At 40.2% G+C, this 16,384-nt stretch overlaps 1 protein-coding gene across 1 annotated transcript; it reads right to left on the minus strand.

The window, feature by feature from the left end:
* Positions 1-193: 193 nt before the first annotated feature.
* Positions 194-12,478, minus strand: LOC125553025 (uncharacterized). The gene is made up of 16 exons (XM_048716764.2): positions 12,071-12,478; positions 9,821-10,091; positions 9,647-9,716; positions 9,513-9,562; positions 9,063-9,266; positions 8,925-8,982; positions 8,166-8,274; positions 7,148-7,216; positions 6,026-6,154; positions 5,259-5,459; positions 5,126-5,181; positions 4,955-5,048; positions 4,499-4,589; positions 3,415-3,534; positions 1,984-2,334; positions 194-1,867 (listed from the first exon to the last, which is right to left on the minus strand). Exons 2-16 carry the CDS (start codon positions 10,082-10,084, stop codon positions 413-415), a joined length of 3,321 nt encoding a protein of 1,106 aa, XP_048572721.1. The 5' UTR covers positions 10,085-10,091; positions 12,071-12,478; the 3' UTR covers positions 194-412.
* Positions 12,479-16,384: the final 3,906 nt, after the last annotated feature.

Below are 16,384 nucleotides of genomic sequence, written 5' to 3' on the forward strand. Positions count from 1 at the left end.
TATTGAAATCTCTTTTGTCTATTGGAACCTCTAAAAGGTCTTATAATTAGGTCATATTGGAATCTCTAAAAGGCCTTATAATGAGGAACGAAGGGAGTAATACTAATAAAAAAATCAATGTGTGTAATTTATTGTTGCTATCATTTTGTGTTTGGTTGTTTGTTCCATTAAAAATAAAAGGCATACACTGAAGTTTGGTTGTCCACAACTAAAGGGAGTATAATAATAACAATACTAGAACGTTGCACGGCACTTCACAGCTAAATTCAGGCATAGGCCAAAAGGTAGCAGGTTCAGTCAGGCAGGCAGCTAACTATCATACAGATCAAGAGGGAGAGAGGTTCTAGGAACCCTAGAGAAGTCACCTATTACAGACAAGTAATCGTCAACACTGCCGAAGGAAAACCCGATTCTAACCCAGAAGCCGTGGCATTGAGGAGCTCCTCGTTTGTCGCTTATCTGTTGCAGGCGTCTGCGGGGGGGCGGCCGGGGGGACCTTGCGACGCTTCTTGCGCTGCTCTGTCTTCTCTGCGGTAGACTCGACATCCTTCTCCGAGCACCTGTCCTCGGAAACTTCCATCTTCTGACCTTCAGAGGTGCTGGCAAGAAGAGGCCTTTTAGCATGGCAGGGTTTGTCCTCAAAAATTGCTTCATTCGGTTTGTCCTCGCAAACTCCCATCTTCTGATCTTCAGAGATGCTATCAGCAAGAGGCCTTTTAGCATCACAGGGTGTCTCCTCGCAAACTGCTTCATTCGGTTCGTCCTCGCAAACTGTTTCATTCTTCACGCACAAGGCGCTATCAACGTCAGGCATCTCAGCATCAGAATGGTTAGTGTCAACTTCACAAGGAACTGTCTCGCCAGCTCCTGGTCCTACGTTACCGTGTGCATCCACACTGTCCACATGAGCTTCATCACTCCCATTTGTACTGTCACCTGCCACGATGGTGCTAGTCTCTCCCTCTTTCAGCTCATGCGGAACAGCGCTGTCGCTGATAGCACAGCTGTCAATGTTTCCCTCTTTGGACTCGGGTGAAATATGCTGCTCACCATCACTGATCTTATCAGCAACTGCGCAAGTCTCCTCCGTGCCAACTTCGATATCATCTTCTACCTTGAGATCCACTTCGATATCATCTTCCACATTGAGATCCACAGAAGTATCTTCATGTTTCGCGTCCTCAGATTCGACAGCAATTATTGCGGGAGAATGCTCAGCAACATCATTATTCAAATCACATACCACGGGTAAAGACTGCTCAGCAACATCATTGTTCAAATCGCATACCATGAGTGGAGACGTGTCCTCAAAAACATCACCCTTGGCCTCCTCATCTTCAACAATGTTTCTTTCTGAAGAATGCTCACAAGTATTCCCTTCTACATCACCAGCCACTACAGATCCCATGGCATCAGGGAAATCACATCTGCCATTGTCAGCTTCGTCTTTGGTGCTTGCTGGATCAGATGCAATGTCAACTTCCCTGGCATCAGACATCATGACAGGATGCATATCTTCATCACAGCAATCATCCAGAACTTCATTTATGTTTGTTTCTAAGCTATGTTCTTTGTAGGCCATTGCCTCAGAGTTATCAGAGAATGAGCCACACTTGGAATCCATAATATCATGCATCGTAACTTCTGTGTAGCTAGAAATTGTCCGGTTATTGTGCGAACAATCCAGCATGGATTCCACAAAATTGTCCTGACCTTTTACCACAGAACCATCATCCTTCAACGCTTCAGCATCTTCTGGGGCGCATGATCTCAGGTCAGGTTTATTATCATAATCCGCAGGAAGTGGCTCATTTTCAACAGCCTGGCTTGGCATGCAGATGGCAAAATCATTGTCGGGTGGACAAACCTAACAAAAATAATGAACAACAGGTAAAAAAATGACCTTAGAAAACAAGTTCAACAAGTTAACTACTATCGATCAATTGAAATAGTAAGAGTACTAGCCACTAACTAAAATTATACCTGTGTGTCCTGTACAGCAAATGTTGTAACCCCTTCAGTCTCTAAAATGCATCCAGGAACAGGTAGAACATTTCCAGAATCATTAAAGCAGATGGATGTGGATTGTTGCTGTGTTCCAGCAATTTGGCAAAGTGAGTCAGATTCACCAGCAGAGCACCCCTGAGCAAGGAACTCTCTAGCTGCTTCAGGCTCAGCATTTTCTCTTCCTAGATAACTTTCATCAAACTGCTCGCTACCACAGGTTAGTTCTGGAAAAGTTTGAGAAGGTACTGTCACTAGCTCCTGGATTAACTTCCGGATCAATGAACGCTTCAGAGAAGCTTCAGCGGGTTCAAACCAACCATCACTGAGCTGAAAAGTACATCAAGCATTAATATGGGGTTAACAAAATATCCAAAATGAGATGTGTGAAGATTACTTGAGCAGAGAGGCATCAACTAAAACTTCAGTCTCCTGCTAAAAAGATGTACTAAAAAGGCTATAAAGAACCTACCACTCTAACTGGGAGGATGGAAAGGTGGGATCAAAACTCAAGAGCGCTCACATCCTACCGATCCCCATATTTTAATTAGGAAAGTGGTTCCCCAAGCTCCCAACCACAAACAATTTCATAAGGCAGCAAACAGCCCATCCATGTTTTAAAGCTTTAACTTTGATAACCCCGCAACTGTACTTTTGACCTGGTGCAAAATGCCACTGTACTTCAAACTTTGATTATTCTCCAACGACTTCAATGTTCAATTGGACTTACAACTTATGCTTTATAATGGATAGCATGAGTCTACGTTTATTTCCTTGATTGATTTACATGGACCGCCATAGTGGCAGAAAATATGAACCCTAACGCCAGCAAGTACCATGCACCAATTCTTAACACATAGCAAGTTGCTAAAATGCAAATGGAGATGGTCAGGCCACAAATAACTGTGGTAAATTGACTAAGGTGAAGCTACAAGTGAGTGGCTACAATCTCGGAAAAGTAGGAACAGGTGCTGTGCAGTTCCCTCCGACTTTTCATCAACAAACTTCTAACAGACGCATGCACATCTGAATTATACTCCCTCCCTTCCTAAATATAAGTCTTTGGAGACATTTCACTATGGACCACATACGGAGCAAATGATTGAATCTACACTCTAAAATGCATCTATATGCATCCGTATGTGGTCCATAGTAAAATCTCTACAAAGACTTATATTTAGGAACGGAGGCAGTAGAATCTATGATAGTTTCTCCATTAGTGATTATGTACTAAAATATCCACACTTTGCATGGTGTTCACTATAACACCAAAATTAGCATCTACTGAAGAAAAATAAACCAAATTATATAAACAGAACAGAAAAGAAGTAGGCTGCTAATGAAATAGAGAGCTGGGGGCCCAAACATAACAACATCAACATTTAAGAAAAATAATTAATCAGAACTCACAAAGGTTGAGGATACTGATATCTTCATAGGGTTGAAGCTACTGGGATAATCCATCAGAAAGCGTTCCACATAATGGAGAAGGAACAGGCCACAGTCAAATGAGTTATCTTGCTGAGGGAGCTGGACGGACAAATAGAACAAATCTATATCACAATAGAAAATAGATATTGACAAATGAAATAAAAGAATTTCTTAGTTTTGTAGGCATGTATACGATATTAAAAGAAATTTCTTCGTTCTGTAGGCATGTTACGATATACATTTGCAACCTTGCAGGTTATTTCAACAATGAAGGCGAAGATCAGCTGAAAGTATTTTTCATAGAATGGAAAATTGTTGGACTGGCTAACTCAACAAGTCAAACAAACTAGCTCATAGAGATAATTAACAGAAGCTCCTAACCCATTAGACAAGCAATCCCTGGACTGCAATTTCAGTTAAAACAGAGAGCCTGCAAATAGTATCTTTATTGCCTATTGCATGTTCATGGGCCATTTATTTTTTGTGCGGGCATTTTTTTTCGTTGCATGGGTCGGAGGGTGTGTGTTTATGGGCCATGTATTTGCACTGAATTCGCTATTTGGTTGGCCATAGATTAGCAAGGATAAGGAAAAACTTAAATGCACACGCGACAAAAGCTCGTCAAAAAATTGGCAACAGGCCAAGACTGGGCATTTTGACAGGATTTTGGCAAACATTTTCTTGTAAATTTTAGCTTTAAAACTTAAACCCTGATGGATAAAAGATTTTATTAATAATTTCAAACCTTAACATTTTTATCGAGTTAACACTTAAGCTAAATACCTTCGACAGATATCCACACTAGTTACCATCTATACCTCTCCATGAATGGTGAGTGCAAGTGGCAATGCAATTTAAAAACAGCTCCTTGTTTTATTGATCACTGATGAAAGGAAATAACAAGGGGTAGGGTTACTCTCAGTGCTTGCCCTCTTCACAGCATCAACATTAAATGGTTCTCAGAACTAGTGTAAGTCAGAAATTGGCATAAAAAATAGAAGTACTCAACAACAATTTTACAGAAACACATGAGACTTCATACTAAAAGCTGATGTCAACAAACCTCAAGGGAGACGAATCTCAGATTTAAGAATTTGTCTGAAATATCTAATGCTGATTCAGGGTGCCTTTCCTTCCACTCTTCCCATAGATAACTGCACCAGAAAGAGTTAAACTCAGCAGATATTGGTCACCAAGTGATAAGATAAATTGGAGCAATTAAGTGCAAAAAAGCAACATTGACGGTTTACACTTTTCAGTTATTATATACTTGCAAATTAGATGTATCAATCAGGCATTGATGTTGTCTACAAGTGACGCATTCGACCATTACCTACACCAAAATATATTAATAATAATATAAATATTTAATGTGCTTCTGACTATAGTGTCAGTTTTTTATCTGAAAAACCTAAAGACCATAAGTGGTCAAAGTTTTGAAAATATGATAGCTCATCCTAAAATAAACTAATTTGCACAAAAGCAGCACAAGATCTCACTCTTCCAGAAATGAGTTTACCTTTGAATAATGTCTTTCAGTCCACTGTGATTTCCTTTAAGAGAATCCATATGTAATATACATGGAACTTTACCATGCTTTTTTGCTTCACCATCTGAAGCAAAACAACGGGAAAGTAAAACACTATTCCATAAAAATGTTAAAAGTACCGACTTCAATTTATGTTCCCACCGTCAGATGTTTCCACTTCTCCAGGATAACAAATAACAATCAAGCTCCAATGCAAGCTGCAATGCAGAAACATACTTAACAGTGCACAGAAGTTATCATTTTAACAATAAAAAGAAGTGAACAAGTTCCTTGCCTGAAGTTCACTGGAATAAATAGAAAATCCTTCGCAAATATGTTTATTTTTCGGGTCCACTTGCGGACACGTAAAAAAGCTGATCTACCCTCTGGAGCTCTCCCTTGATCTTTGTCAAGATCTGCCAGCTTGCGAAAAAAGAAGCTATTAAAGAAATGGTACTTGCTCTTCTCGGTGGTCTTCATTCTTGTGCTTAAGTATCTGCAAATAATAAATAAACGCATAGTTGTAATTACAAATGAGTAAAATGCACTCCAGAGAAATGTGAAGTTAACAGGCACATACTGAAGTATGGTAACTAAACACATCAGAAATAGAAATTCATCTTTCAATGATATTTAAATCGATAATGAAATCAGATTTTGTTCAAAGCCAACAACTATGTAGTTGTCCATGAGAACTGTATGGCATTGTTATTCACAAAAAATACTGCCATGCAATGCATGAAACAAGCAGAGCCATGTGGTTACTGTAGCTTTCACAGGATTGTGGGATACATTTGTTTCACAGGTAATTGATTTGGTAAGTAACGTTCAAAACAATAAAGAAGATTTCATATCATAAACAACTTAAGAAAACATAAATACAGAACTGCATCTGCATGTAGCAAAGCAGGTGATCTGATCTACAAATATAACAATGGCAATTACAAATATTACAATAGCAATTGCGACAGCACAAAAAGTGTAATTGGACAGCACCATTTAACAACTAAGGCTATAAAATAAAGGATGATTGTGCAGACACCAATGAAAGGTTCAACCTACTTGATATAAAAGTCAATTATTGTGTCGTTGACAAATGTTTCAGGTAGAAGCAAATCAACATCTCTGCTGCTAATAGAAACAGCATCCGGATCTCCTTTAGGATAGATAACATCTTCAAAGTCGTCAATGCTGAAACGATTAACACGAATAACGAAACAACTTTAAGCATAGCAAGAACGAAATATAGATCATGGTAGACATTCATAAGGTTATAAATAGCTCGCAATATTAGCATTATTGGTTTTTTGGATCCTAATCGCTAAACCATACTTAGCTAGCTAGTGACAGCCCCACTATTCCATCAAAGTACCTTTTGCCAAAACTACAAGCTAAATTTCATAATGAACTTCATTAAAGGCCTCAATACATCTATTGAGGGCATAGATTATGAGAACCTATCAAAAAAGTAGTCTCTTTTTTAACCCTTTTTAACAACTATATTTCTTAGTGATTATTACCCCCTTAGTCAAACTTGTGTGTGTTTGACCAAGATTATAGAATAAAATATCAGCATCTACAATACAAAATAAATAAAATATGAAAATACTTATAATGATGGATCTAATGATACAAATTTGGTAATGTGCCTATTGATATTTTTTCTTAAAAATTTGGTCAAACATGCATATGTTTGACTTTTGAAAAAACTAATACACTTATATTTTGGAACGGAGGGAGCATTTACTATTTAGTCTGACAAAAATTGTGTTCCTATCATGATAATGTGTCAAAACTTGCTTCCATGATTCGTGTAGTGTAAATATTAATTATTTTCTATTAAAATAACAAAAGACATAATAGCTATGCTTTAAGTAGCTTAGCCAGGACCTTGCCGTCAAAACTGAGATCTAAAAACTTGGGAGATTACAGAAGACATTAGAACATAATAGGTGAAACTAGTACAATGGATAAAAACATGCATAGCAATAACATCGCTTCTACTCCCTCCGTCCCATAGTGTCAAAAACGCTGTTATATTATGGGACTGAGGGAGTTCATGACACAAGCTAATTGTAGTGCCATATGCTCATGAATGCTTCTAGATAGTTCAGATAGTTCATAGAGGCAAAAAACAAAAATTAAAAACAGATGCAGAGAATACATGACAGAAGTGCAACATACCCAGAAAAGTACTGTTTCGGGAAAAATAAACTTGGGTCAGTGCTCCGGTTCTCCAACGCAAAATCCTCTCTGACAGCGGCATGCCATCGCGTAAGAACATTGTTATAGAAACAACAACATAACCAAAGACTGTACATATATGTTTTGTAACTCGGAGCAAACTGCACATTAGAAGTGTAAAAAGATACAGATATAGCAAAACTGTCCAACCACGAAATCAGGCAAATACTCCCTCCGTTCCAAAATAGGTGACTCAACTTTGTACTTACGTTAGTACAAAGTTAGTACAAAGTTGAGTCACCTATTTTGGAACGGAGGGAGTATGTGACAAGTCCAACAGGATAAGAACTTTTCCGCCAAAATCATGTATAATGTCCTGATCCATCCATCACAACCTATGTCCACCTTTAATATTTGATATCCATATTCAAACCCCAGACAAACAGAAAACCAAACCCTTAGCTGAAATAACCCAACTTACCAGCATTTGCAGCATGTCTAATTTCGTGAGTTCTTGAGTAAAAGAATAACACATTACAATATAACTGTTTCATATAGTGATTTAAAGTGCATGGTCTATTCTCTACAATATGAATAAAATCATATATTATTAACACTTGACAGTGATATCTGATATCAGTATCAGGCAAAAATATATTTGTTTTCTCTATATCTGGTGGTTATGGCTTATTAAATATGAGAACAAAGTTCTGAACTCAACCTACAAGTTAGTCTTCCTAAAATATGGGAAGTATCTGGTATGGCCAAGCATTTTTCACTGGCATATGTTTAACAGCCCAATTTACATGGTTCAATAATCAGCATTAGTATTTGCATGATCCTTATCTGTGGCTCGATAGGAGGGGGAAATAACAAAAAATAATGTGGCTAATGTAATGATGCATTGGCATGAACCTAGTAACTCTTCTATGCTGTGGTCAGAAATGTTATTTAACTGAAATCAACACATACATGAATAAATGGTCAGAATAAAGCATAACATCAGCTCAAAGCTTACGATGGAGTGTTGTTCCAGATGTCACGATATCTTGATGCCATATGACAGATCTTCTCTTGTTTTCGTGGCCACTGTGGATCTGTAAGAATAAACTCCACTCTAATAGGATCTATAGAGTACAAAAAAGACAAAATTAGTTCGATATACGCAAACGCCAAAGGATATCGAAACCTCACAATATTAACATTCAATTCATGTTAACTTATTAAATTATTCATGCATGCATTTGTGAACAGGTCACGCCGACAGAGAGGAGAGGTGGAACTTCAGGCACAGCGTCTCAAGTGGCAGGAAATTATTCATGCACCAGTCTTCCCAGCAACATTTACCTTCCTATTCAAAAGTACTATGCGCATGCAATCAAGCCTTTGGTTGGTACAGTCAAATAAATGTCTGCGCTATTTGTATAGTCTTACTATTGCATGACACATTTTCTGCCGAGGACAAAAAGGAAATTAGTAAGGAGCTCTTCAAGTGTTTTGTGTATTCAGATACTTTTGTCAAGCAGTGGACCGAAAATAATCAAACAAATAAACTGTTGTTTGGTTGATGCTATTTAACTTTTCAGAAGAACAAAAGACATGCAATACTGATAAATTCTAAATTAACAACAAAACACACCCCATAAACCAACACAGCTATATTTCATGCCATGCCATGCATCATACATTAGCCGAGATGTCATCTCTCACTGGAACATAGGGAAAGCATACTAAATCTGGGATACAACAAAAAGACGGGAATGCCCAACGTAATTACCTGAACTTTCGGTCTCTGCACTGGGTCTAATAAGAAGTGTTACAGAGGCAGATATAACCTGGTTAAAAGGGTAACTGATATTGAGCTATACAAATTAGAACAGAAAGTAGCAAACAAAAAGTAAAGAGAATTACATACACTCTGAGTCCATTGACTATTAATGGAAATGATGTCACAAACATCCCAACATAGAGCTATCGTTTTATCATCTTCATATGGATCACAATCCGAATGTTCAATTTTGAACCCATCTGGTGAAAAAATTACGTGAGGCTGAAAATGCAGGGCCGTGTCGCACATCACAAAGTCAGGTTTAAGCACAACCGTCCCTTCTTTATCAACCTACAAATACAGAAAACAAATAGAAATGATAAAAATACCCAACTACATACTCCAAGATGACATTTGAATCATGTTAGTAGGCCAATAGCTGGCTGTAACCTAACAAATGTAAGTTTTACAGATATGAACTATCAGTTCTATTCATTTCGATCATTTCTCCTAAATTTCTAGCTTGCTGAAGAATCCAAACTGTATTCAATAATACGAATTACTCCAAGTGGTCTACAAGGCAAGGAGGATACATACCATTTCACCCAAAGCATTGTACATATTTTCCAAATTTGGTTCCATGTAACCTGAAATTGCACAAAAATATATTAGCAGACTCCCATAAAAAAAAGCACGAGCATTGGCTATGGGTACCATTTTACAGGGTATACCGTAATTAGTGGTGGATGAAGTTTCAGGACTAGATGACAAGTTTTCTTCATCGGAATCAGAATATGTTCCCTGATGCCAACCCAAACGAGAAACCAAAAAAGATTAATACATGGAAATGGAATAAATAGTTGCATCAAAAGACAAATATTAACAGTATCTATATCTGGCTGAACCTCAAGGTGCTGCGTACTGCCATGTCTAACTTCCTTCACGGCCTGAATTCCTGACATCATCCTTGTATCTTCATATCCATCTAAGCAAGCATAGGAATTGCCAGAACCACTGTGCATGGCTGTAGTTGCCATAACCACATCAAATTCGGTTTTGTGGGATAGATCCTGATTCATTTCAGGAAATTCAGTTGCATATGTTTCTTCACCAACATGAGTATCATGCAAGCCAGTGAATTCCAAACCAGAGATATCAGTCTGATTCATCTGCAACCTGTGAATTACAACACAGTGGAAGAGGGTATAGAAGCAATTAGATATTATTTGACCGACAATCATAGATTACTCATTGATATGCAATAAACATACAACAACAAAATAAGTAAGGCCTTGTCATCTTCATTATTATGATTGACCACTGAAAGATTGAATGAAAAGAACTGGATGCACAGGCCAAGAAAAACAAGCATCAATAATAGTATCTAATTTGTAATGAATGTGAAACATCAGCACTATATCAAGAGTTGTAAATTCTCAAAACCACAACACTGAAGTGGGTGCACAGGAGCAGCTTACTTTCGTTCTATAACATTAACACATTATGCTCTAATGTTATTAAAGTACCGTCAAAATATATGGAATCTAATAGGAACACTCTGCAGCATTTGAGCAAACAGAATACAAGTTACAACCTTAGTGAACATTCTCGTATGAGTTTGTATTGCTAGCTTAATTTGCTTAGCGGGGCTAGATAAATGGATGACGACGGGTGCTAGTTGCAGTTACCTGTGGTATATTTGAGCCAACAGAATTTGTCTTGCAATCTTAATAAAATAGTCTCTCAAATTGCTTAGCTAGGCCAGATTCACCTAGCTCATTTGAGCTATAGCTCATAGAAGCAAGGCTCATCGTTTGGTGGCATGGAATCTAAAAACGTAAAACACACAGCACACCTTGAAAAATAACTCAGCTTCTTTGAATCTATGTTTGTTGGATGCATGGGGAAAGAAAATCTGCAGAGATGAACTGGGACAGGAATAGTCAAATACGACCCCGCAACTGCTGTTGCATGCCCTTGATAGACAGAGGCCAAGACAAGGGCACATCTCCAGATATCGATGACTCCATGATTTTCTTTTCTGTTTTGCCAGTGCAAAAGAGCATCCCATGTAGCCACCCCATTACGATTCGCTTCTGATTTTGGCGTTTGCATGCGTCTGCAATACGAGAAGTCGAGAACATCACACCCGCATGAACCGCACCCTCCTGTTCCGCGTCTCTTCGCCACGGGCGTTGCAGCAACGCCCACGCAGCTCGGTAGCTGCCGGCCAGAACCAAATCAATGCGGCCAGACTGCCAGAGGACAGAGCCAGACTCGCAAGGCACAGCCTAGGCCAATCAAAGCCACAGCCGGCAACTAAATGACCAGTACAGTCACCAGGCCCATCAACACCACAAGCAGGAGCACTAACACGGTAATTTTTTCTAACCATCTTTGCGTCAATTGTTCGTTCTTCAATTTTGCCCCATGATTATGAACTTGTAGCCAATAGACGGTAGACCAAACCCCGATTCAATCTAATTAGGGTAAACTATATTCAGCTAGGAAATTTTCCATATTTTACGTGTAATTTGCTTTTATCTAAAGTAGTTTATTAAACCTCTGTGTCTGACAATGTATTTTGGAAATTGGAAATGCAAGACATCTTTTTTTCAAGTAATTTCGTCCTTTGTTTCATCAATACAAATATATAATGGGCATTTTTGTATTTATACGTGGTCTTCTATTCCGTCCGACAATCTATGATAGAAGTAAAGGGGCACACATTTATTTAGTAAACCGTTACTTGAAAAAAAAAATACGGCACATGTTAAAATGGTGAATCGGGGTGGCATTACCTCTAGCTCTGCCCCTGTATCTATCTACCCTACCCCAACTCGCTTGGGACGAAAGAAAAATCAAATCTTACCAAAGGGTAAGAAATGCAATCTGGACAATTGCATACACATAGATAGAACAGTGCCTATATTCATACAACACTTTCTTCTACCATTCTTGAAAGTACGCATACCAATCTATTTTCTGCTACAGGAACGCACACTCATCTATATATCATGTATCCGGAAAACACGACCAGCCATAGAAATTTCGTCACGAGCGTTAATAAAAAAAACATTAATTTCCGGTTCAGCAATCGGCCACAATTTTCGAGAGGATGGGGAAGTTACAACAGGACGGAAGATCGGATATACCTGATTCAAGTCGCGGAGGGGGCGACGGGGCGGATGGAGGCGGCGGCGGTGTCCTCCTTTGACCTTCGATCGGGGAGGAGGGGGTAGGGTTTGAGGACGGGGACGTCCCGCTGGCGGCGGTCAACGAGGGCGAGCCGGGGACAGGGCGGCGGCGACGGATCTCGTGGTTCTAGGGTTTCCGCCGAGGGAGGGCCCGCCGGGCGTGGGTGGGGAAAGAGAGAGGTCACGGAGAGCGTGGCCGGGCGGCGCTGGTCCGCCGGAGGGGGTCGGGGGAGAGGCGGAGGCTACCGGGGCGGCATGGGGAGATCGGTCGCCCTGGTGGCGGTGGGGCGGAGGAGGAGAGGAGAGGCGGATGGCGTCGGGGAGATGGAGGTCGGACGAGAGACGACTCGGCTGTGCCCCCAGTGGCAATTGCGGGGTAATTATACCGCAAAGTAGTAACTACTCTCCAATTGCCTTTGATCACAAGGAAAAAGTTTTCCGGAGGAGGGTTTTATCACAAGGAATTGGTGAGGGGGAATGCCTTTTACTTCCACGGTAGGTACTCTAATGACGTGGGGTGAAAAACCGATGAGCGGTTTTAAGGGCATGTCGCTCTGTATTTAAACCATTATTGTTGTTCTGTTTTGAGATATGTGCATTTAGTATTTTTGAAGATTTATTTATTATTTATGTATGTGATACGTAACAAATGTAAAGATATGGCGGTTGATACTCTAGCAGCGCATCTCTAGACGTTAATGAGTGCGGATCGGGACAGAATCCTTCGGACGGGTATTTATTTCATATATCCGTTTCTTCGTGCTGAAATAAATATCTTGGATATGGGTTTCTATGTTGATGTGAGGCTGGCTCGCCATGTTGTGCATGTCCCACAATTAAGGGGGAGTCACGTGACACGATAGGAAGCGCATCTTTTTTCTTCCTCGTTGGATGAGCGGGAGCCCCCCAAAAACTCGGTCTCCACAAACATCCCTCCCTCTATTTCCCATGTGTTTTGAATCAAGTCAAACGAGTGTTGAATTAGCACATGAGAAGTTGGTTTATCATCATTTTATCTATGGGGTTAGCGCATCTTCGGATGGATCAAACAACTACTCACATACCAAGTTAGAGATACATCCGAGATGGGATAAGGAAAGACGAACGAGAAAGGATGGTTATGGTGGAGGACGGCTGGAGCACTGCAATGAATGAGGTAGATGGAATGGGCCTCGAATGGTTCAGAAGGTACATACAGAAATACAAAAATTAATACCATACACTACTCACGGAAGAATGTGAGTTTGACATCAACTTCAGTCAGTTCCTAAATTTGAGCCTTTAAAATGGGTGTAGCGTGACAAGCGGATTAATGAATACCAAGTGTACAACCACCCCCCCCCCCAATACATAAACCATTACTATCGCTTTTCTTTTGGAATATGATCATCTAGAACTTTTGGAGATTTTTGCATGTAATACATAATAATTGCGAAGATTTGTCGACTGATACGCTGACAACGCATCTCTAAACATTAATGAGTACATGCCAGAACAAAATCCATCGTCCAGATATTTATTTCTGATATCAATGTCTTCTTTTTTTGAGCAAATATCAGCGTCTCCCTACAATGTCCAGTGGCAATTGCAGGGTAATTATACCACAAGTAACAACTACAACTGCCTACTCTATAATGCATTTGATCAGAAGGTTTTTCCCTTTCTTGATGAGGGTTTTATTACAAGGAATTAGTGACAAGGGATGGATATTTTAGAGTTACTCATGCGAGTTCTCTCAATTTTTAGTCGTCGTGATGTGTAGAGTGAAAAGGCGATGAATGGTTTTTAAGGATGTGCTTTTTATATTTAGACCATTATTATTGTTCTGTTCGAAGACAGGTGCATCTAGTACTTTAAAAGATTTATGTTTGTGAGATGTAACAAATGTAACACACCTCTAGATATAATGAACGCAGATCGCAATAGAATTCTTTGGACAAATATTTATTTCCTATATCTATTTCTTCGTGCTGAAATCAATACCCCGCGTATGAGTTTCCATATCGATGTGAGGTTAGCTTGGCATGTTGTGCATGTCCCCTATGAGGGGGGAGGTCACGTGACACGATGAGAAGACAACTCAAGCCGGCTCGTAAAATTGAGCCTTTATAATATGTGTAGAGTGAGCGAACGAATGACCACCGAGTGTACATCTCCCCACGCCTAAAAACATCACTAATGCTCTATTTTGGGATATGATCATTTAATACTTTTTCATATTTTTGCATGTAATATGTAATAAATATAAAGATATGTCGACTGGCACCCTAGCAACGCATCTCTAAACGTTAACCGCCATAGCGAAGGAGATGAGTGTGAAACAACGGTGGAGCATCCCGACTGGACGAGCAAGGAGCCTCCCTGGAAAATCAATCCCCATTACATCCATACATCAATTGTCCAAGTATTTATGGATCCAGACGACCAAGTGTTAAACTAGCACAGGAAAATGATATGCCTTCATTTATCCATGGTGATTAGCGCATCTCCGACTATATCAAACAACTACTTCCAAATCAAGCTGGGGATATAATTGTGTGAAGGATAAGCAAATGGAGATGAAGAAGAACGTTCGTGGAGGAGACTGGCCGGAGCACTATAGCCAATGTGGTAGGTGGACATTTGTAGTGAATGAGGTAGATGGGAAGGGCAATTGGGACTTAGGGGTGTCGAGTAGACTAGAGCTGTGTGGGCCATGTCATGGATTCCTAAATTTTGAGTTATTATAACGGGCATAGAGTAAAAAGTGGATGAATGGTTCTGGAGGGCAGAAACTGTCTGTATCTAAACTATTCTTATTGTTTTGTGGGATATATGCATTCAATACTTTTGATGAAGACTTATGTCTGTGATACGTAACAAATGTAAAGATGCACATTAATACTCTGGCAGCATATCTCTAGATGTTAATGAGTGCAAATTGGAACATGATTCTTCGATCAAATATTACTTCCTATATCAGTGTCCTCGTGTTGAAATCAATAGACCACGTACAAGTTTCCATATCGAAGTGAGGTTAGCTCGACATGTATGTCTATCCCACAGCGAAGGGGAAGCCATGTTACACAAGGGAGATCGCAATGTGCTTCTTACTGGCTAGATGAGCAAGGAGCATCCCCCAAAACTCGATCTACACTGGATCTCTCCCTCCATTTCCTAGGTATTTTGAATCCATTCGAGTGAGTGTTAAATTAGCATAGGGGAATTGATTTGTCGTTCTTTTTATCGGTGGTGATTAGTGCATCTTCAAATGGATCAAATAACTTGAAAGATCGTGGATATCGCCTAGAGGGGGGGATGAATAGGCGCTTTAAAATAATTACGATTTAGGCTTGAACAAATGCGGAATAAACCTAACGGTTAATTTGCCAAGCATAAAACCTAAAACAACTAGGCTAACCTATGTGCACCAACAACTTATGCTAAGCAAGATAAGCAACTATGTGATAGCAAGATATATGACAAAGAACAATATGGCTATCATAAAGTAAAGTGCATAAGTAAAGGGCTCGGGTAAGAGATAACCGAGGCACGCGGAGACGACGATGTATCCCCAAGTTCACACCCTTGCGGATGCTAATCTCCGTTTGAAGCGGTGTGGAGGCACAATGCTCCCCAAGAAGCCACTAGGGCCACCGTAATCTCCTCACGCCCTCGCACAATGCAAGATGCCGTGATTCCACTAAGGGACCCTTGAGGGCGGTCACCGAACCCGTACAAATGGCAACCCTTGGGGGCGATCACCGAACCCGTACACTTTGACAACCCTTGGGGGCGGTCACCGGTACCCGTCAAATTGCTCGGGGCGATCTCCACAACCTAATTGGAGACCCCGACGCTTGCCCGAAGCTTTGCACCACAATGATTGAGCTCCGAACACCAACAACCGTCTAGGGCGCCCAAGCACCCAAGAGGAACAAGCTCAAGGGTACCAAGCACCCAAGAGTAATAAGCTTCTCAACTTGTAACTTCCACGTATCACGTGGAGAACTCAAAACGATGCACCAAATGCAATGGCAAGGACACACGGAGTGCCCAAGTCCTTCTCTCTCAAATCCCACCGAAGCAACTAATGCTAGGGAGAAAAATGAGAGGAAGAACAAGAAGGAGAACACCAAGAACTCCAAGATCTAGTTCCAAGGGGTTCCCCTCACATAGAGGAGAAAGTGATTGGTGGAAATGTGGATCTAGATCTCCTCTCTCTTTTCCCTCAAAAACTAGCAAGAATCCATGGAGGGATTGAGAGTTAGCAGGCACGAAGAAGATCAACAA

Source organism: Triticum urartu, chromosome 4A, assembly GCF_056163025.1.
Source record: "Triticum urartu cultivar PI428250 chromosome 4A, HENAU_Tu73, whole genome shotgun sequence".
NCBI lineage: Eukaryota > Viridiplantae > Streptophyta > Magnoliopsida > Poales > Poaceae > Triticum > Triticum urartu.